The following is a 23,862-nucleotide window of genomic DNA, read 5'->3' on the forward strand; positions in this document are numbered from 1 at the left end:
GGTAAAATGTAGTAACACAATCGTTTAGTAACAAACTTCAGGTCACGAACAGCCACTACTGATTGTGGTGAAACTAAAAGAATGGGAATGCTATTTGCATTGTTACAGGCAGTTTACAGCGGTAATGTGAGAGAAAGAGGATCTGCCGTACACATAATTATTTTCGACTGTTGCAGGTTTGCTTTCAGGCCCTTGTTTACTGAAAGAGGTAGGTTTACTATTTGCATGCTCGCTGAAAGTTGAGAAGAGGTTAATTAAAAGTTAAATATTTTATATTGATCTGAAACCGTATAAAAATGAAATTAAATGCCAAGTCATTTCTAATCATATTAAAATGAGTCCACGAAGGTTACTGAAAGGCTGCAGTAAAATAAAAAAATGGAGAAACAGAATAATGGACACAGCTGGAGATACAAGGGTAAAAAGTGTCAAAAAAGGGAAAAAGTGGCATGAAGATACGTCTTTTCGCAAATAGAAGCAAAATTTTACACTGTGGTACTTTTAATTTACCATAAGAAAAAAGGTGCACATCTAAAAATCCTAAAACTGGTTATTACTGTTATCAGCGTCTACATGCTTCGAAAGACTGCTGAATTTACCACGGTGTATACTAAAGAAAAATCAGGACACGGGAAAAGCGTTCCACAATGTCAAATTGCGCAAGATGTTTCAAACTCTGAGAAAAATAGGTGTAAGCTATAGGGAAACACGGGTAGTATACAATACGTACAAAAAGCAAGAGGGAACAATAAGAGAGGAAGACCAACAACGAAGTGCTCGGACTAAAAAGGGTGTAATGCAGGTATGCAGTTTAAGAAGCAGTGACGGATATAAAAGAAAGGTTCAACAGTGGAATTAAAATGCAAGATGAAAAGGTATCAACGGCAAGTTTCACTGATGACGTTACTATCCTCAGTGAAAGTAAAGAAGAATTACATTTTAAATGGAATGAACAGTCAATGAGTACAGAATGAGGATGTACAGTAAAGCTAAGAAAGACGGAAGTAACGAGAAGTGGCAAAAACGAGAACAGCGAGAAAATCAACATCAGACTCGGGGATTATGAAGTTAAGGAATATAGCTGCCAAGACAGCAAAATAACCCATGATGGACGGAGCAAAACGCAGACTAGCAATGGCAAGAAGTGCATTCCTGCCCAAGAGATGTCTACTAGTTTCAAACATAAGTCTTAATTTGAGGAATAAATTTCTGGGAATGTGCGTTTGGAGCATAGCATTGTATGGTAGTGAAACATGGACTCTGAAAAAACCAGAACAGACGAGATAAGAAGCTACAGGACATTTGGTCAGGTGAATTCAGGGTTATAAATACAAAATCAAATAGGGGTAATGCAGGAGTAGGTTTAATAATGAATAAAAAAATAGGAATGCGGGTACGCTACTACAAACAGCATAGTGAACGCATTATTGTAGCCGAGATGACACGAAGTTCACGCCTACTACAGTACGACAAGTTTATATGCCAATTAGCTCTCCAGATGACGAATAAATTGATGAAATGTATGATGAGATAAAAGAAATTATTCATATAGCGAAGGGAGACGAAAATTTAATAGTCATGGGTGACTGGAATTCGATAGTAGGAAAAGAGAGAGAAGGAAACGTAGTAGGTAAATGTGGATTAGGGGTAAGAAATGAAAGAGGAAGCCGCCTGGTAGAATTTTGCACAGAGCTTAACTTAATCATAGCTAACACTTGGTTCAAGAATAATGAAAGATGGTTGATTACATGTAAGAAGGCTGGTGATACTAGAAGGTATCAGATAGATTATATAATGGTAAGACAGAGATTTAGGAACCAGGTTTTAAATTGTAAGACGTTTCCAGGGGCAGATGTTGACTCTGACCACAATCTATGGGCTATGAACTGTAGATTAAAACTGAAGAAACTGCAAAAATGTGGGTATTTAAGGAGATGGGACCTGGATAAACTGACTAACCAGAGGTTGTACAGAGTTTCAGGGAGAGTATAAGGGAACAACTGACAGGAATGGGGGAAAGAAATACAAAAGAAGAAGAGTGGGTAGCTTTGAGGGATGAAGTAGTGAAGGCAGCAGAGGATCAAGGAGGTAAAAAGATGAGGGCTAGTAGATACCCTTGGGTAACAGAAGAAATATTGAATTCAATTGATGAAAAGAGAAAATATAAAAATGCAGTAAATGAAGCAAGGAAAAAGAAATACAAACGTCTCAAAAATGAGATCGACAGGAAGTGCAAAATGGCTAAGCAGGCATGGCTAGAGGACAAATGTAAGGATGTAAAGGCTTATCTAACTAGGGGTAAGATAGATACTGCCTACAGGAAAATTAAAGGGACCTTTGGAGAAAAGAGAACCACTTTTATGAATATCAAGAGCTCAGATGGAAACCCAGTTCTAAGCAAAGAAGGGAAAGCAGAAAGGTGGAAGGAGTATATGGAGGGTCTATACATTGGCGATGGAAGAGGATGTAGATGGAGATGAAATGGGAGATATGATACTGCGTGAAGAGTTTGAGAGAGCACTGAAAGACCTAAGTCGAAACAAGGCCCTGGGACAACATTCCATTAGAACTAGTGACAGCCTTGGGAGAGCCAGTCCTGACAAAACTTTACCATCTGGTGAGCAAGATGTATGAGACAGGCGAAATACCCTCAGGCCTCAAGAAGAAGATAATAATTTCAATCCCAAAGAAAGTAGGTGTTGACATATAAGTAAATTACCGAACTATCAGTTTAATAAGTCACAGCTGCAAAATGATAAAACGAATTCTTTACAGACGAATGGAAAACTGATAGAAGACGACCTCGGGGAAGATCAGTTTGGATTCCGTAGAAATGTTGGATCACGTCAGGCAATACTGACCCTACGACGTATATTAGAAGATAGATTAAGGAAAGGCAAACCTACGTTTCTAGCATTTGTAGACTTAGAGAAAGCTTTTGATAATGTTGACTGGAATACTCTCTTTCAAATTCTGAAGGTGGCAGGGGTAAAATACAGGGAGCGAAAGGCTTATCACAATTTGTACAGAAACCAGATGGCAGTTATAGGAGTCGTGGGGCATGAAAGGGAAGCAGTGGTTGGGAAGGGAATGAGACAGGGTTGTAGCCTATCCCCGATGTTATTCAATCTGTATATTGAGCAAGCAGTAAAGGAAACAAAAGGAAAATTCGGAGTAGGTTTTAAAATCCATGGAGAAGAAATAAAAACTTTGAGGTTCGCCGATGACATTGTAATTGTGCCAGAGACAGCAAAGGACTTGGAAGAGCAGTTGAATGGAATGGATAGTGTCTTGAAAGGAGGATATAAGATGAACATCAACAAAAGCAAAACAAGGATGATGGAATGTAGTCGAATTAAGTCAGGGGATGCTGAGGGCATTAGATTAGGAAATGAGACACTTAAAGTAGTAAAGGAGTTTTGCCATTTGGAGAGCAAGGTAACTGATGATGGTCGAAGTAGAGAAGATATAAAATTTAGACTGCCAATTGCAAGGAAAGTGTTTCTGAAGAAGAAAAATTTGTTAACATCGAGTACAGATTTAAATGTCTGGAGGTCGTTTCTGAAAGTATTTGTATGGAGTGTAGCCATGTATGGAAGTGAAATATGGACGATAAATAGTTTGGACAAGAAGAGAATAGAAGCTTTCGAAATGTGGTGTTACAGAAGAATGCTGAAGATTAGATGAAGAGGCCTTGAATAGAATTGGGGAGAAGAAGAGTTTGTGGCACAGCTTGACTAGAAGAAGGGATCGGTTGGTAGGACATGTTCTGAGGCATCAAGGGATCACCAATTTAGTACTGGAGGGCAGCATGGAGGGTAAAAATCGTAGAGGGAGACCAAGAGATGAATATATTAAGCAGATTCAGAAGGATGTAGGTTGCAGTAGGTACTGGGAGATGAAGAAGCTTGCACAGGATAGAGTAGCATGGAAAGCTGCATCAAACCAGTCTCAGGATTGAAGACCACAACAACAGCAACCTAATAGCCAGACTGTCCACCTTGGCATACATAACAACGGCGGCGCATCGTGGCATGGAAGCAATGAGGCCTTGGTAGTCGTTCACAGCAATGATGAGGTTTTTTGTCGATATTTATGGAATTATGTATCGTCACTAGATCCCCAAAGATCAAATTATTAATCAATATTAGTACCTTGCGGTTCTTGCTCAACTCCGTGCGAAAATAAGAAAAGAAGACCCGTTTTGTGGAAGAGTTCTGCATCAAGACAACGGATCGGCTCATACCGCACTATCTGTTAAGAGGTTTCTAGCGAAGTACAGCATCCCACCATATTCGCTTGACCTATTGTGGTGTGCGTACTGTAAGACCTTCAGTACACACACCATCAGATTATTTGACTTGTCGCTCTAACGAAGTAGGCGAGTGTCAGCAATATGTCTCGTGGTCTTATCGTGGCGTGTTTATCTTCTGTCGTTAGGTCAGACGATAGAAACTCCACTTGCACGCTTAGAGTAGCAGATTGACGGTGACCAACTTTAAACAGAACTTGATTAAGTTTCACACACATTTATTAAAATAATAAAAAGCATCGACATTATGTAACTTGATTCTGGATGCTGTTTACAATTGACAATCTGAAGTTCCTTTGGTCTTGGTACGTTAATCTTATTCTCACATATCTCTGATACTTGACAAAGTGTCTATTCATTTATCTTCATGGCTGTGTACAGGAATATGTTAATCTTATTAGGTGCTGACTGAAACTTGTCTATAGACTGGTACAGACTAATGCAGACTGGTACAGACTGGTGCAGACAAATGCAGACTGACTAATCGGAGGTCTGTACATTCGTTATAATACCTCGCGCGCTCAGGTATCACTGTGCGAGTGTCATCCGCGAGGAGAAAAGGTTCTACGTTAGCAGCAATCTCATTGGCTGCGTTAAATATTAATACGCGGATCGGCGGAAGCAGAATTTGGTCCGTCTCTGAGGCAGCGCCATCTCGTAGTGCAGAGACGGACGAGCGCTGCGCCTGCGCTGTTGTGCTTAGCAGGGCGCGCTCTAGTGGGAAAGTTGTGTACGCGCTGACTACGCGGAACTATGTACACAACACTCATACCGCATTGTCCGTTAAGAGGTTTCTAGCGAAGTACAGCATCCCACCATATTCGCCTGACCTATCACCATGTGACTTGTCTATTCCCCAAAGTCAAACCTGCATAAAAGCAACAAGATTTCAGTCCGTTGAAGCAATGGAAGAAAAAGCGACACGCGTCATCAAGAAGCTGACAGAGGAAGAATTCCAGCACTGTTTCCACCAATGGAAAGTTCGAATGGAGCGTTGTAAAGATAGAGGAGGGGAATAGGCTGAAGGTGACAGTAATTAAAGATGTATGTTTTTAAAACGAATTGTTTTACAGTAATAGTCATATTATTTTGTAGCCACACCTCGTACCTCCGCATAGTTGCAACACCGACTCAAAGGAAGGCCTTGGCGCTTGTTCGTGACGTCACGTCAGCTAGGCACGGCGAACGCCAGGTCTGCTGCAGACATACTCATAATGGTGTGTCTCCCTCTCTGACACAGGAAAATGTGAAACTATTGGCTGTAGTTTACCAACACACATTGCTCAGAGAGATTTCTGCAATCAATGAATTGTGCAATTCATTACACTTCTTAAAAAATAGTGTACTCCTGAACTTAAATTTCCACCTATTTTAATGATTGACACACAAAAACAACTTCATGGTCCAGCAGCAACAGAATTCGTGCTTCTTTACCTTATTTGTAAATCTGAGGAAGTTACGTTTGTGCTGGGTTGCTTTTACAAGAAACTGTGAACATATTGGTGCTCTTCTTTAGGTATCTTGGTTGACTATGGGGTGAGGAGCACTGAATGTTAATGAAATATCTTTCGATTGTAAACGCTGGGGGAGGGGGTGGGGGACAGAAGAAGAGGCAAAAGAGAGATACTTGTTTTATCAAATAATTTTTTTTTATCTTATGAAGTTTCTTCTTTCAGTTGCAAGAGGGGAATATTTATCTTTTCTAATGTGCATGTTTAAAAAAGTTTAGCTCAGCAGTATTTTCGATGTATGAAGCTATTTTGTTCCTGTTTAGAATTCCTTTCGTTGGAAACGACTGTAATTTAATGACTGGCAACAGTTGTACATTTACACATGTAAATTAGTTCACATTTCCAGTGACAATGTCAAACTAAAATAAATAAATAAATAAAAGAAACTAGTTAATTGTAAGGGGGTTGGGGTAAGTTTCGATAACTAAATGTATCGAGTAAATGTAGTTACTTGAATGCAAAATTTCCGAAGGTTGCAATGGGGCAAATCATCTTCTCATATTGATCTACGTTTGTTTCGACAGGATTCAGTAATACAGAACTATGATCTTCATTTGTAGCTTTATGATACTAAGAAAATCTTCCATCTAAATAAAACTGCAGAATTCAAAACAATACCAAACATTTTGTCCAAAAATAAGAGATTTATAGTGGTAAGCACGCCCAGGCGTTTCTGCCTGCAACAGAACTGGCGTTCGCCGTGCCTAGCTGACGTGACGTCACCAACAAGCGCCGAGGCCTTCCTTTGAGTCGGTGTTGATAGTTGCCACTTGCAGGGTGGATTGTGAGCGGCATTTGGCGTGTTTCAGACGGCGCTGAGCCACATCGCGGCCCACGGCTCGCTGCCCATGCTGGAGGCGCTGCTGCAGCACCCCGAGGTTGACGTCAACAAGGCGGACAACGAAGGCAACACGCCGCTCCACTACGCCGCGCAGGCCGGTGCGTACATCCTGGCCTAGGAGCAGGAAAAACTGTTTCTCTGTCAGCCAATCCTGGCCTGTGAAACCAGATATAACGTGACGTTACCTTACGGACTCTTCATGCGCTTTTAACTGTTATTTCTTTAATGTTTATTTGCGCAATTGATTTCCTTTTCTTCTATACTGTTATCTGACGCATAAAATGTTATTGAAGTAATCTGCTGTATACGAACTTTTAATTCTGCTCACTGAAGTTCCCTAGTCTTTATCTTGCAAGAATTACTGCGCTCCACATGCGTAATATGTGTCCTGTGTTACCTGTCAGATGACTGTGAGCTCAGTTTGAGTACGTCAGTCATTTCCTGAAGCTATTTCGTATGTAATCTATTCAACGAAATAACAGACGTACAGTTGTTTCTTTTTGATTTGACATACATTACTTTCCCTTTGTTATTTCTGGCACCTACCGTTATCATACGCTCGTAACGTGGAATGCACCACATTCGTTCATTCTGTTCAGCACTTAATTCTGTATTACCAATTATTATCGCAGCTATGGCTGCAATTTATTTATTTTTTCTTCACCAAACTGAGTCTAATAACCCTTCTGCTCAGCACTTTGTGAAAATAAAACTTATTTACTCGTCACACGTAACTCTGAAAGTCTGACTACGTGAAGCAAACTGTAAGTCCAGGCTATAGTAGCTTATTTAATATATCTCATAAATATCACAATAACAGTATAGCTTCTGCAACTTACTAGGACCATCTCAAAAGTCCTGCACACTGCGCATGCGCGACCGTTACGATGATCAAGTTGAAATTCATGTCACTTGTGAGCGAGATCTTAGTTGTCACGGTCGCATCGTCGTCGCTGGTTTGCGCTACTATGTCGTGACTATTCAGTTTTAAAGTGGCAGCGGAAACCGAGTCGGGTGAAATTACACGTAGTGACCAGCGTTCCGGCATCAAAATCGAATGCTATCTGAAGGAACCCAACGGAAATTGACAACACTTGGAGAGAGGTGTGTGCGAATAGTGTAGTGGATCGTAGCAACAATACCACAGTGAAGGTCGGGTAAGCACTGAGGACAACACAAGAGGTGGAAGGCCATCAACTGCAACAGACCAAACCTCTCAGGTTATTGTTAATAATATTTTCAGAGAGTATTGACGAAAAACATGAGGTCAGAATGTCTGTCACTTCAGTTTACAGAATCATAACTGAAAAGTTAAAGGGGAAAAAAGTTGTTTCCAGATGGGTTCCGCATGATCAACTGAGTGAAGAGCAGAAAGCGGGCCGCAAAAGAATTGCAGGAGTATTGCTTCAACGTTGTGGAGTAGAAGGAGAACAGTTATGAAATTGTTCAACTGGATACCTGGATACGAGATTTTGAGCCATAACTGAAGTCTTAGTTGTTACAATGAAAAAGTTCCGACTCCGCCGGCCGGTGTGGCCGTGCGGTTAAAGGCGCTTCAGTCTGGAACCGCGTGACCGCTCCGGTCGCAGGTTCGAATCCTGCCTCGGGCATGGATGTGTGTGATGTCCTTAGGTTAGTTAGGTTTAATTAGTTCTAAGTTCTAGGCGACTGATGACCTCAGAAGTTGAGTCGCATAGTGCTCAGAGCCAGTTCCGACTCTACGCACTCAGTTCCGCTGCCAACAATCTAAGATGAAACTGATGATGATCTTTGCGTATGACATTAATGGAGTCATAGCTACAACACTTCTGTAACAGTCGCGTACTACGAAATGTTTTTGTAAAATGTTTTGAGGCCCGAAAGTTCCTCAAAGAAGGCGTGACATTAAGGTATATTAATAATTTTTACTTATGGACCGTCTGACAGCAACTGAATAAAACACAATTTTAGTGCCATACGCGTTTCGCCTGTATTTTCTGCAAGGCATCATCAGTGGCCTGGAATATGTACATATGTTACCTATTTTATTTACATTTTTGTCATTGTGCCTATAGGTTATAAACAGTTCTGGTGGTTGGTATTTCCTATTAAGTAGTAAAGTTTTGAACTGTACTTACAGGTTGCGTTGACAATTTCCTACATATTACGCTCCTGTTGAATTTTTGGTGTTGCTCTTCTTCTTACGAACGCCAATTTGCGGTTTTTTTCCCCATCCCACAACACTATGCACTGAAAGCTTGTTTTAAAGGAATGATTTGGTTTCTGTTGCCGACTGTCAAATGTTTTTGCCAAAGATCGAATGTTATTGCCAAACTTATGAGTGTAACTATTGAAGTATCTGTGGTCTGTTCGTGTATGCATTTGTGTGCGTTTGTGTATGTATGTGTGTGTGTGTGTGTGTGTGTGTGTGTGTGTGTGTGTGTGTGTGTGTGTGTGTGTGTGTGTGTCCAGATGATGTGGGGAAGAGTTTTTTATTATTATTATTTGTTTTATGTTATCATTTCCTTTACTAAGTGTAATAGGGAGCCTGTGCTGATGTGTGTTTGTTCATTTATCACATGTTTGTTTTCTGCTATGGCTTTCTGGCTGTGGAAGTTTTCTTGCATTTGTATAAGATGTTTGTCATGGTTGCTTATTCTCATTATTTTCATTTCTTGTTCCATGTTTGTAGGATGATGGTTGTAGTGTTTTAAATGCTCTGCAAATGTGGAATGGTTTGTTTCGTACTTCCAACATCTGATATGTTCTTTGTATCTTGTTTGAAAATTCCTGCATGTCATGCCTATGTATACTGCATCACAACTTTGACATTCAATTTTATATATTCCTGATTGTTGGAATTTGTCTCTCTTGGTAGCTGGCTGGCTTAGGTGTGATTGAAGGGTTTTCCCAGGCTTATATGCTATTTTGAAGCCCTTGTAAATAAAATAGCTAACATATGTACATATTCCAGGCCACTGATGATGCCTTGCAAAAAATAAAGGCGAAACGCGTATAGCACTAAAATTGTGTTTTATTCAGTTGCTGTCAGACAGTCCATAAGTAAAAATTATTAATATACCGTAATATTACACGCAACTGAGGATGACAGGACTATAAAAGTTGAAGATGTCAATACAGCTATGTCAATCATACCCTGTCAACGTGTACAACAGGTTCAAGAAAACACATCTGAGACTCCATAAGACGATACAGCATATAAAATTCAACAAAACATGCAAAAACAACGATTTAATTCCAAGTTACATTAATGTAAAAGTTAAAAACAGTTCTACAGTGGCACAAAAGTCGAAATCATTTGCAGAACGATATTGGTTACTACATGAAATTAAGATGCTCTATTCGAAAAAAACAGCACCTAAACATGATGCTCTATGAGACTCATCTAGAATTGGCAAAAAACTTAGGAAACGCCACAGTTTTCATGGCACTAGTAGAAAAAACTGAACACAACACATATACAGCAATGAAACATTTACAAACCAAACATAAACAGAAGATAATGAAACTAACAGTAAAAAAGACGCAAAAACACATTTACATTTTAAATGTGAAACCACATGAACACCAACACACATTCCATCCAAGCTTAGTTAACCTAACAGAGACAGAACTAAACGAAAATGAAAAAATGCTCTTGGAAAAAGGTTTGAAACACTGCACCAATAGCAAAGTGAACAATCAATACATAGAAAATCTCATAGTAGAAACCGAACACATCCTTACACGTGAAGAACATTAAAATAATTGTGAAATAAACATAGGACTGACAATAGAACTAGTAAAAGAAGAAATAAAAGGCATAATAAAACAAACACAGCAGACACACAACAAGAACAACCAAACAGAAGCAGCTACTATGAAAAGGTTAAAACAAAAGTTAACAGACAATAACGTATTAATAACAAGAGCAGACAAGGGAAATGTAACAGTACTCATGGATAAAGAGCAATACAACACAAAAACCAAGGAATACATAAACACCAACGACATACAAAAACTGAAGTCAGATCCAACTACACGATTCCAGGCAAATGTGAAACAAACACTGAAAAACATTGAACACACACTCACAGACAAACAGAAATACTACTTAACACAGAAAAACCCAGAAGCACCGACACTCCGCAGTCAACCGAAAGTACATAAAGACGGAATGCCAATGAGAGCTGTTATCAGCTTCAAGAAAGCCCCAACATACCACATAGCCAAACACCTCCAAAAGTCAATTACAAAACACTATAAAGTAGAAAACAACAGAACAGTGATAAACACAGTAAATCTAATAGAAAATATACAGAACATACAGGTACCACACACAGCATCACTGATTTCATTCGATATAGAAAATATGTATACCTCCATTCCTATCACAGAAACAATAGAAATCATAGAACAAAATCTCTCATCCCACAGCAACCTCACCACAGATGCAATAAAAGAAATAACAGATATGCTAGGACTGACAACTGAACAAAACTACTTTCAGTTTGAGAAAGAATATTATCTACAAACTGATGGACTGCCCATGGAATCCCCAATATCAGGAACACTAGCAAACATTTTCATCAGTCACCTAGAAAATCAGATATTTGATAAGATAACCACAAATGAAAGTTTCAAAATCATATATTGGTACAGATACGTGGATGACATTATTTGTCTGGTAGATGAGCCAAGTGAAAAAATAGATGAACTCCATTCAGAAATAAACAAATCTCATCAGAACATAAAATTCACATTTGAAAAAGAAAAAGAAAATCAAATAAATTTTCTTGACATTACAATTAAAAAAGAAAATGGTAAACATACATTTAACATCTTTAGAAAACCAACAGCCACAGACACAATAATACATTCCACATCCAACCACCCCCACAGCTAGAAACTTGCAGCACTAAGACACATGTTACATGGATTAAACAGAATCCCACTCAGCAAGAGAAACTATGAACAAGAAAGGAGTACAATCATACAAATAGCTAGGAACAACGGGTATGACACACATGTGGTACACAAGCTCAATCAAAAAATAAAAACACAAATAAAAAAACAAACACAACAGTTCCACAATACAAAAGAACTCACAAGCTGAAAACTTACAAACACGCTCAACAAACACACACAATGACAACACCACACAGAAAAGAACCAGATGGTACACCATGACCTACACACATAAACTAACACACAGAGTTGCAAACATCCTAAAGAGACAGGGCTTCAAAATAGCATATAAGCCTGGGCAAACCCTTCAATCACACCTAAGCCAGCCAGCTACCAAGAGAGACAAATTCCAACAATCATGAATATATAAAATTGAATGTCAAAGTTGTGATGCAGTATACATAGGCATGACATGCAGGAATTTTCAAACAAGATACAAAGAACATATCAGATGTTGGAAGTATGAAACAAACCATTCCACATTTGCAGAGCATTTAAAACACTACAACCATCATCCTACAAACATGGAACAAGAAATGAAAATAATAAGAATAAGCAACCATGACAAACATCTTATACAAATGCAAGAAAACTTCCACATCCAGAAAGCCATAGCAGAAAACAAACATGTGATAAATGAACAAACACACATCAGCACAGGCTCCCTATTACACTTAGTAAAGGAAATGATAACATAAAACAAATAATAATAAAAAAAAACTCTTCCCCACATCATCTGGAGTCACACACACACACACACACACACACACACACACACACACACACACACACATACACACATACATACATACACAAACGCACACAAATGCATACACGAACAGACCACAGATACTTCAATAGTTACACTCATAAGTTTGGCAATAACATTCGATCTTTGGCAAAAACATTTGACAGTCGGCAACAGGAACCAAAACATTGCTTTAAAACAAGCTTTCAGTGCATACTGTTGTGGAATGGGGAAAAAAACCGCAAATTGGCGTTCGTAAGAAGAAGAACAACATCAAAAATTCAACAGGAGCGTAATATGTAGGAAATTGTCCACGCAACCTGTAAGTACAGTTCAAAACATTACTACTTAATAGGAAATACCAACCACCAGAACTGTTTATAACCTATAGGCACAATGACAAAAATGCAAATAAAATAGGTAACATATGTACATATTCCAGGCCACTGATGATGCCTTGCAGAAAATACAGGCGAAACGCGTATGGCACTAAAATTGTGTTTTATTCAGTTGATGTCAGACGGTCCATAAGTAAAAATTATTAATATACCGTATTACACGCAACTGATGAAGACAGGACTATAAAAGTTGAAGGCGTGACATGCTTGCAGCTGATGTCCGCATTTTGCACGATCATGCAGGATCGCTTATTGCCCTACCAGTGAGAGAAACGCTCCACAAATATGGATGGGAAATACTTTTCCATCCACAGTACATTCCTGACATGAGCCCACCAGACTTTGATTTGTTACCCAAATTGAAGGAACAACGCGGAAAACCTTTCTTGTGAGGTGACACGAGTAATCAACCAGCTCAACAATGAAGGCGTCCTACCCCGGATACAGAATTTCCCAAAACGCTGTGAAGCCGTCATACGCAAGAATGGAATTATATTGAAGTACCGTAAAATAAATTATTTCTTCAGTTCTCTTACAGTTTGTAGACTTCTGAAATGACCCTCATATTTACATCTCAAAGTAATATCTGAATATTGCCTAACACCAAAGAGCATGGGAAATGGACGTGATACACTGATGGTTGGGCCGAAAGGAAAACAGGCAGGATGGAACGTTAGATACCACTTGAAATGAGTTCGGCCAAAAAACCATGCCGTATTATGGGACAAAAATAGCAGCTTTGACCATATCTCACAATCGGAAGGTTAGTTAAGCATGCGGGAGATGAATACACATCCTCGAAAATGGGCAAGCAATCACGAATCCGTCATTCACTTATGAAAGAGAAGCAGTTAGTTGAATTAATGTAGTGAAGCTAACTGAAAGTCATGCTTCTGTAAGTTCCTTGAAGCTTGACAAATCACGTTGCTTTTGCTATTAAAATGGTTCAAATGGCTCTGAGCACTATGGGACTTAACATCTGAGGTCATCAGTCCCCTAGAACTACTTAAACCTAACTAACCTAAGGACATCTTAAAAATCCATGCCCGAGGCAGGATTCGAACCTGCGACCGTAGCGGTCGCGCGGTTTAGTCAAAAATGCAAGTTGCGAAATTTGCACACACCTAGAAAAGCTCAAAAAGTTTCTTTTCTCGACGTATGACAAGTGTCCCAAGTGTGCACCCCATTGATCCTGCAGATATCAAGACGATAATCATATTCTTCCCATGTTGTGTGCAGCATGCCCTATCAATGTGTTCAGAAACACTGTTGATGCGAGCTCACAGTTCTGATAGGTTTCTTGGTAGAGGAGGCGTAAATAATGAATCTTTCACGCAACACCAACAAAAAAAATCGCATGGGGTTAGGTCGAGAGAGCATGAAGGCTATGACATGAACTGCTGGTCATCAAACCCGCCACGAACTATCCGTTGGTTTCTCAATTTCCTGTTTAAGAATTCATGAATATCATGATGGAAGTGAAGTGGAGCACCATCTGTTGTTAGTCCATGCTGTGGGTCTCCAGTTGTGCCATGAGCCAGTTCTCCAGCATGTCTAGATACACGTGTACTGTAGCTGTCTTTTTGCAGAAGAAAAAGGGGCCATATACTGCAGACCGTGAGGTTGCAAAAAAAATAAAAAAATAAAAATATGGCTCTGAGCACTATGGGACTTAACATTTATGGTCATCAGTCCCCTAGAACTTAGAACTACTTAAACCTAACTAACATAAGGACATCACACACATCCATGCCCGAGGCAGGATTCGAACCTGCGACCGTAACAGTCGCGCGGTTCCGGACTGAGCGCCTAGAAACGCTAGACCACCGCGGCCGGCGTGAGGTTGCAAAAAACACATTAACTTTCAGTGAGTCTCGAATGTGCTGCACGATAGCGTGATGATTCTCTGTCCCCCATGTTCGCACATTGTGCCTGTCCACTGTGCGATTCACAAAAAGTGTTGTTTCATCACTGAAGATGAGCGTCTCACAAACCGCATCCTCTTCCACAAACTGTTGCAACTGTGCCGAAAATTCAAAGCATTTGACTTTGTCAGGGCTGAGCAATTGCAAGTGGTAAGGCTTCATCTTTAATGGTTTCCTTAAGATCTTCTAAACAGTCAGTTGTGGTATGTTCAGCTCTCTGCTAGCTCTGTTTTTCGACTTCTGTAGGCTACGTGCGAAACTCGCATGCTGGCCATGACGGTTTCTTCACTCACTGCAGACCGAGCCATTGATTTCCTCTTGCAGACGCATCCTGAAGCTTTAAACAGCACGTAACATCGCCGAATGGAGTTGCCAGTTGGTGGATCTTTGTTGAACTTCGTTCTGAAGTACTGCTGCGCTGTTAGGGCAGACTCATGTGAATTCATTTCAAACACAACATACGCTCTCTCGGCCCTGTCACCATCTTGCCTAACTACTCACTGTTGCGCTCTCCTTGCAGAAATCTGAAGTTCTGCTGCAACAATACACAGCCTTGAGTTTTTCTATATGAGTGTTTAGTTTTGTGATAATATGTCAATTACTTTAGCTACAGTGAATTTATGAAATTGCTTCAGCCATTTATTGTAGCCTTGTACTTAACAACAATATAAACTTTGGAATCTAGAATGGCTCCTTTATACTGGGTAGCAAAAATTAAAGGGCAGCTACTCATCTAGGTCCAGTTTGACCTGTAATTATCGTAAGGCTGCGAAACTATATACTAATGAGTTAATGCGGTACTGATTTGGGCTGGAAAAAAAAAAACCTCAGTTTTAGCTGTGGCCACCAGGTGCAAATCTGGCGCTGTACACTGTTTGATGGCGATATGGCACCCACGCTGTCATTTGACAAAACATAACGTGAGTGAACAGTTTCACTATCGAGAAAAGAGACAGTGCTCTGTTACTGAAACTTTTTTTTTGTGAACGTCAGAAACTACAGTGCTGCATTGAGAGAGTATTGCCAACTGAAATGTCTGATGTTAGGCTCGATGTCAGCAAATGGTTAAAACAAAATGAGAATGAAATTCTAAAACACAGGTGAGCTTGGTGTGGCACCTGGAAGTTATTGACGCGGCTGTTGCTGTTGTAACTGACCATGCAACATGTGCCCCAGTAGTGCTCGTGCAGTGTCACGAGAATAGTCCCTCCCATGGTCAACAGTATGTAACGTTTTGCAGTCTGTTTTACACTGGGACCCGTGTAAGATCCAGTTGGGGCAGCAACTGAAACCTCATGATCCGCAGCAACATTCGGAATTTGCTCTTCGGTTTCTGGCACGGATCGAAGTTGATGACCTGTGGCCGGGCAGTATTCTGCAGAGTGACGAGGCACATTTACACCACATGGTGTCGCGAATACACAGACCTGCCGAATTTCGGGTACTGTTAAACCGCGTATCGTGCACGAAGAGCAGTTCCAATCGTAATGTATGACTGTATGGTGTGGATGCACAAGCATCTTTATTCCCGGTCCATTCGTCTTTGAAGAGAAAACTCCCAGAGGGCCTGTCAGGTGTAGCGTGACGTACCACATTATCGAAGCCTCCTTGTACAGCATGTGATACCTGCTTTTGAATTGCGCAGCTGTGTGGAAACCATTGTTATCATGCAATATGGGGCAATACGTCATGTCGTTTGCCCACTGTAAGATCTGCTTAAATCGGTCTCCACCCAATTTGAAGGCCAGTATATAGGAACACGCTGTGTAAGTGACCATTAATAATAATATTAACATTATTGTTCGAGCTTTTCTGCCCTCATCTGCTGTCATCATAAACAGGTAGCAGAATGGGCAACACTTGAGTCATGGTTCATGAATGAATGGGCCCAAATCTTAGTATGAAAAACACTCCCAGAAATCACCTACTGCCTTAACTTCACCCTCCACACACTGCGGTTTAAACGCTCCACTTGACCTGCAGTGCACTCTTCGCCAAGTATTTGGAGAGAGGCTAAAAATCGCCACACTTCGGACCACACTAGACGTCTGCAATCAGATGAAGCCCAGTTTCTGTATTGTCTGGCTCTATGAAGAAGTGCAGCCTTATGTGCCGTTATGAGCAATTGCTGTGTACCAGGTACCTTACTTTAGGTGTCCATTGCATGGCGTCCTCTACGCAGTGTTCGATCGGAAACTAGTTTCACTGGAAGCAGTACCTCCTGTCGCGTCTGAGACCTATTGTCACTGGCAAGGCGTGCCATTCATATCCGCTCCCTGTCTGTTAATATCCTTTCACGGCCATTGTATTTAGGCTGTGTTACACGGCTGCGAACGGTACACCGGTCCTTGTAGACATTTTGGACAGCCTGCGTTGACACATCGACAAATTGAGCAACTTCATCCGCGGTGTGGTTATAGGCACGTCCATACACGACGGCTCCTTTCCGCCATTCTGCCACGTCTACACATCGACCCACCTTACTGCGATACTTCCATACAACCGAATGGCTCACTCACACCACTTGACAGTCAGCAATAGAGAGTTACATTACAGCCTGGTACCAGTTCTGCGTCATCTACAGCGGTACCGCGTAAGATACATGAAAATCGTCAGTATCCGTCAAGTCCAATCACAGAAATTTCAGTCTTCTTTCATCCTCTTTTGTTACGTTTTTTGACTCGTGAGTGAAACTGGAACTGATGGTGTGTATCGCCGTCAAAAACCCCGTGGAACGCGTTTTGAAAAACCTGAGCCACGAACATGAATTAATTATACAAACGTGACATTAGAGGCGACAGCTGAAAGACGATAGTATGAGCAGAGTAACGATTATATAAGAAACAGTGACGGATCCGACAAGTAGAAAATAACTTTTTTTGTCAGGTGTCATAATTGACTGAAGGAGTTGAGAATAGAGGATTAGATTCGGAAAGGCGAGAGGGTACAGAAAGCGGTATACCGGAGTCTGCTAGGGGCGTCGTGGAATAAGATGCAGATGACAGGAGAGACGGCTGGGTGTCTGCTGGAGACAGGAGACAAAGCCCTCCAGACGTCGGGAAGAAACGGCGCGGAAAATGAGAGCAAGGAGAGAGACCAAAGTGAGAGGTTGGGGGGCTTACAGTCACTCACAGTCGACAGTTTAAGGGGCATAGCGGTTGACACACACCATTAACTGTCAAATTAGCCGCTTGGAAAGCAAGGAAATACGCTCTTTTGGCCAGAATATGAGGTTCGACCGAATATGAGACAGGTCCTTCATTTTGAAGAGGAAAGAAAAAAAGAAACTCAGTGGTCACTCACAATAGATAAGTTACATGAGAGTGGCAGCCTTCTAATGACACTCTTCGCTGACGTCACTGATAACTTCAGTACCGGTAGTTATTTCATGATTGTAAGCATTTTGGTCACTCTCTTACCGAATTATGTTGTCCTCGTTGCCATCCAGGACGCTAGAGACGCAGCTCCTCTTGAACCATACTTTTTTGAAAAATTGTGTAGGTAGAGAAACACAGTGCCTGTCCAGTCGTGTAAAATATTGGGACTCTGAGAACGATAACAGTCACTACCTAAATGAAATGTCAACAATAGAAGACAGTTGCCACATGTACAAAGATTAATGTCCAAGAACTAGTGTTATTGTTGCTTCATTCCGAATGAGACTTTTTAAACCGTATTCTGTAGGCGTTTTGACTGCGGTACACACGCTCTGAAATATACCGGTATTTGTACGGTCTCGCAGACTACTTCAGGGAAATATATTCGCGCCAATACACTACATGGCTAAGTGAGTTTTGTAAAGTATTACAAAGACAGTTTTATAATTATGAAATTCTTATTTTGGGTATCCTTTAACACGGGTTGGTCCTCAGAATTCATAACGTTGGCAATCATTTCGGCGCTGTATTGTTATTTGTTTAAGGAGTTGCACTTTGTTTCTCGTATGACGAACTTTAAATATGTATGTTCTTAATTTCTTTTTGGTTGTTTCCAATGAACATATTGAGACAGCGAAGGTAGGCTATCGAATATACATGTACATCCAGAACTAATAAATATATCGATGATCTGGTTTCGGTTAGTTATTGCGGGACATTGTGGCAAATTTTCAGTCATATACAAGGTATTTTTAATGTTTATAGCTGCCGAATTGTGACACGGATGTTATTTACTGGAACTGTTACAGTAGAGTGAATCTTCACAGCGGACCTCAACGGTATAACGTGTCTTGGTTCAAATGGCTCTGAGCACTACGGGAATTAACTTCTGAGGTCATCAGTCCCCTAGAACTTAGAACTACTTAAACCTAACTAACCTAAGGACATCACACACATTCACGCCGAGGCAGGATTCGAACCTGCGACCGTAGCGGTCGCGCGGTTCCAGATTGTAGCGCCTACAACCGCTCGGCCACTCCGGCCGGTTATAACGTGTCTGAGACTTAATCAAATGTCCGAGAGTGGTGACGCAGTGGTCTGCACACTGCACTCGCATTCAGAAGGACGGCCGGCCGCGGTGGTCTAGCGGTTCTGGCGCTGCAGTCCGGAACCGCGGGACTGCTACGGTCGCAGGCTCGAATCCTGCCTCGGGCATGGGTGTGTGTGATGTCCTTAGGTTAGTTAGGTTTAAGTAGTTCTAAGTTCTAGGGGACTTATGACCTAAGATGTTGAGTCCCATAGTGCTCAGAGCCATTTGAACCATTTCAGAAGGACGGCGGTTCAAATTCGCGTCCGGCCATCCAGATTTAGATTTTCTGTGACTGACCTTAATCGCTGCAGGCAAATGCCGAGATGGATTCTCTGAAACGGCGCGGCCGATTTCCTACCCCATCACTGAAACATTCCGAACCTAAGCTCCGTCTCTAATGACCTCGAAGGCTAGGGGACATTAAACTCTCGTCTTCCATCTTTCCCTAATAATAATAATGAGCGCATGGCATTGGTGGCCGGGAGACCCCTCACGGGCGGTTCGACCGCCGCTCCACAAGTTGTTTAACGCCACTACGGCGACTTGCGAGTGAATGAGGAGATGATGAAAGACACTCAACACCCAGTCATCTCGAGGCACAGAAAATCCCTGACCCCGCCGGGAATCGAACCCGGGACCCCGTGCGCGAGAACGCTACCACAAGACCACGAGCCGCGGACCCATCTTTCCCTGATGAAATGGTAACGAGATAACAACGCCGCAAACTGTTGTGCCGCCGTCAGTCTGCTGTAGAATCCCAGGTGTAAACAAACATGTGACTCAGGTACGGTTCTTGTGTTTATCTGTGCACTTGAAGTCAGTCTGTGGTGTTGTGAACGCTTCTCTGTGGATACGTTGTGTTGTATGATAGACGATCAGTTGATTGGGGCTGTTGTGTCATCGCATCGTCTTACTAGATACCATTATCTTGACTACCAACCACTCAGTACAGAGACGTGGTGATTGGCTCAAATGGCTCTGAGCACTGTGGGACTTAACTTCTGAGGTCATCAGTCCCCTACAACTACTTAAACCTAACTAACCTAAGGACAGCACACACATCCATGCCCGAGGCAGGATTCGAACCTGCGACCTTAGCGGTCGCGCGGTTCCAGACTGTAGCGCCTAGAACCGCTCGGCCACCCCGGCTGGCGACGTGGTGACTATACGAAAAATAATGTCGGGTATATACGAGGGCTGGAACTTAAATAGTGACAGCTATTTATTCACAACCGATAAAAAAGAGTTACATGTTTGCACCTGTTACTGTACTTCAAAGTACTCACCAGCGTTGTGTAGAACCCGTTGCCAGCGATGTGGAAGGCGTTGTATACCGTTAGCAGAGCCTGTTCTTTGATGCTGCGAATGGAGCGGTCTACTGCCTGTCAAATCTCTGGAACAGTTCTGAAGCGAATGCCACAGAATCAAATCAAAGTCACAAGGACATAAGTCCGGGGAGTATGGTGGATGGTACAGTACTTCTCAGTCCCATCGACCGAACAGAGCAGCCACAGCTTGCGCTGTATGCACCTGCGGATTGTCGTGCATAATGGTGGGTGGGTTGCGCAGAAAGTGTCGCCGCTTCTTTCGCAAATCTGGTCGCAAGTGATGCTCCAAAAACAAACAGTAATATTGTGAATATTGTGCATTGACGGTCTGCCGTGGATGAACGTAATGCTTTACGACAACACCATCACAGTCGTACACGAGAATCACCATAACTTTAGACCGCTCCATTCGCACCATCAACAGGACAGGCTCTGCTAACGGGATACAACGCCTTCCACATCTCTGGCAACGGGTTCTACATAACGTCGGTGACTACTTTGAAGGACAGTAACAGGTGCAAACATGTAAGTCTTTTGTATCGGTTATGAATAAATAGTTGCCACTGTTTAAGTTCCAGCCTTCGTATTTCGTTTTGACATGTAGTGCAGTATTCAGTAGAAGTTGCTTGGCCTGGAATAATAGTGTGTAACTTACTTTTTGAATTCTCCTCGTGATTTGTCTCTTCCTGGTAGATGTTGAACTGATAGGATACAGAGAGAGGCATGCTCAAGTTTCTGTAACCTATTTACTCAATAAATGGTGAAGTTCTAAACAGTTTCATGTGAACTACATAAATTAATTACCTGTTCAATGATTTTCATTTAACTAGGAGGACACTAAAATATTATTAGTCTGAAGGGAATGAAAAGATTTCTTCAGCCAGTTGCTTTTTGTTATATGGGAAATGAAAGGACTGTTATTCAGTCGTCAGTTAGACGAGAAATGAAAGGTCTGTTATTCAGTCCTCAGTCACACCTAGGACTTTTTTCTGTCACTTATCGATTTTTCGCTTCTGGAAACAACTTATCAACTTATTTATATAAAAAAGACCATGTTGCACCTTGATTTAATCCACATTAAAATGTAAGCGTCCATACAATTGGCTGGTTAGTCAGTTTGAAAGTCAGAAGGAAGCAAGGAGACACCATCTCCAATAGGACAAAGTCTTATAAATTACTGCAGTGTTCAAACCAAATATCGGGTTGAAGACTGCTTTATTGATACTATATATATAAAGCAGAGAGTATGCGTAAATGTATGGGATGTTCTCCCAAGCCCTGGATCGATTTTAACCAAATTTAGCACAGAAACAGCAGGCCTCACGAGTATCGTCATTGTGGAGTTTATAACCTCCTAATAGAGTGGAGATATGGGCGAAAATTTGTTTATCCAGCATCTGGCATATAGGCTGCCTTGCATGACAGGCATGTTGTGTGGGAACACTATTGCACTGCCAAATCAACCTGCTTTGCAGGACAGCCTACATCTCAGGAGCATGAAACTATTTTTCTGGACCCTGGCATGACATGTTTGTTGGACTATTATCAGCCTGCTTTACTGAACTGTATGCAGGGGCTACATATGTCATGCTGATAAGATGGCTGGGGACAGGTTGAGAGGGACAGAGGAGGAGATGGACAATGGAGAGGAGGAGAAAATGTAAAGGAGAGAGGGAAGGAGGAAATGAAGGGACAGAAAGAGTGGGGTGGAGGAGACAAACAGCTAGAGGTGGAAGTAGGAGGTGACAGTGGGAAATGAGATGAATATAGAGAGGTGGAGGAGGAAGTGTGCTCAATACATGTGACCAATGCATACTTGGACAAAGCCATGATAAGTGTAGTATTACATAAACATAGAATAATTCCTCTTTGTTGATGCAAATTCATTCACTATCTATGCATGCACGCTGAGCTACTTTAGAACTAGGCCCTATTTATAGATCTTAGTTCTTTTCAGCGAAATCCCAGCGATCTGGAAGTGGGACTAGAGCAAGGGGTGGGGGAAGGGTTTTAAAAACTGAATGTTTTGGAGGGGATTTCCGGTTCCAGAATCTGCCTAACATCCAGGCGTTATTTAGACGCAAGGAATCGGAACTACGATAATGTGATTGTAAAGCTTAGTCTGAGCCAAAGAATATAAGCCTACTATTTGTGTGTAACTGTTTGTGTGTGCTCATAGAGTACAGATGACTCGCTGGACGTGAAACGGAGCATTAATGTCAAGCGTGTTTATTCCTGCCATGGATTCTCAACAATATAACTACGGGCACAAGAAATAACCGTAAAGAATGTGGAGCACAATGCATTTTCTGGTTTGTGTATGCAAAACTGCAGTAGCATATTGAGATACTCTGAGCATGACAATTGCACGGATTTTCAAATAATATGAACATTATAAATATGCTTGTCGAACCTGCACAGCAGGTCTCTGCGCGCCTATGACTGTTTACAGCTTCATACACTGTTCTGAAAATTTAATTAAAAATTAAAGCCAAAATTCTGCATTGTCAGTGCAAAATGACTTTTTACTACGAAATCTGAAATGAATAAACTTTTATGATTCTTCAAACAGGTATCTTATTTCTCATTGCGACGCGCCTTAGACATGTCGAAAAATCTGTGGAGGAGCATGAACAAATATTAGTCGAACAAGACGAACAGAAGAGAGAAAGGAACATCAATGGTGCCATAGCTCGAAAAGTAAGATTATATTACGAGAGTCACCCAGAACGTAATGCACAATTATTTATCTAACACAGTGAAACGCACACACAAAAAAGAATGCTGTTACTTCTACACTCCCTGTTTCACCACATAACGTCCATCCCCTTCTACGGCCTTCCTCCAGCGAGACACAAGGGCCTGTATGCGCTGCCCATACCACTCCTTTTTCTGGTCACGAAGCCTTCTCTTCACTGTACGAATCATCTTTTCGTCATTGTCAGAATGCCCTGAGAGTCTAAGGGAGCTATGTCAAGGTTGTAGGGTGGACAGAGTAAGACCGTTCAATCCTGTTTAGTGATGTGTGATTTATTCCAAAGTCCTCGAACATCTTGACCGCAACAATCACGTAGGTTGTTTTGGCATTGTAGTCGCAGGAAGCTCTTCTTAAGTTTTGCATAATGTGTTCACGCACCTTGTCAGGTGTGACAGCCGTGAATGGCCTCCTCGAACGCTGCATTTCTTGGAGCTCTGGCAACCGCCTTCGCGTAATGGCCTCACTCTCTTCGCCCAACGACTAACCATATTTCTGTCGACTGCAGACGCTCCATAAATTACACATATACGTTTGTGAATGGTCCCAACAGTTTCTTTCCCCGTAGTGAGAAATTCAATGAGGACACGCTGCTTGTAACGTAGATCACTTGCAGACACCATTTGGAAA

At 41.5% G+C, this 23,862-nt stretch overlaps 1 protein-coding gene across 1 annotated transcript in view; it reads left to right on the plus strand.

The window, feature by feature from the left end:
• Positions 1-23,862, plus strand: part of LOC126260672 (ankyrin repeat domain-containing protein 33B-like) — a 197,383-nt gene that overhangs the window by 76,675 nt on the left and 96,846 nt on the right. The window contains exon 2 of the mRNA XM_049958009.1: positions 6,633-6,762. Within this exon, the coding sequence (XP_049813966.1) occupies positions 6,633-6,762 (130 nt within the window). The remainder of the gene's footprint in view (positions 1-6,632; positions 6,763-23,862) is intronic.

The sequence above is a fragment of the Schistocerca nitens genome, chromosome 5 (genome assembly GCF_023898315.1).
Source record: "Schistocerca nitens isolate TAMUIC-IGC-003100 chromosome 5, iqSchNite1.1, whole genome shotgun sequence".
In the NCBI taxonomy this organism is placed as follows: Eukaryota; Metazoa; Arthropoda; class Insecta; order Orthoptera; family Acrididae; genus Schistocerca; species Schistocerca nitens.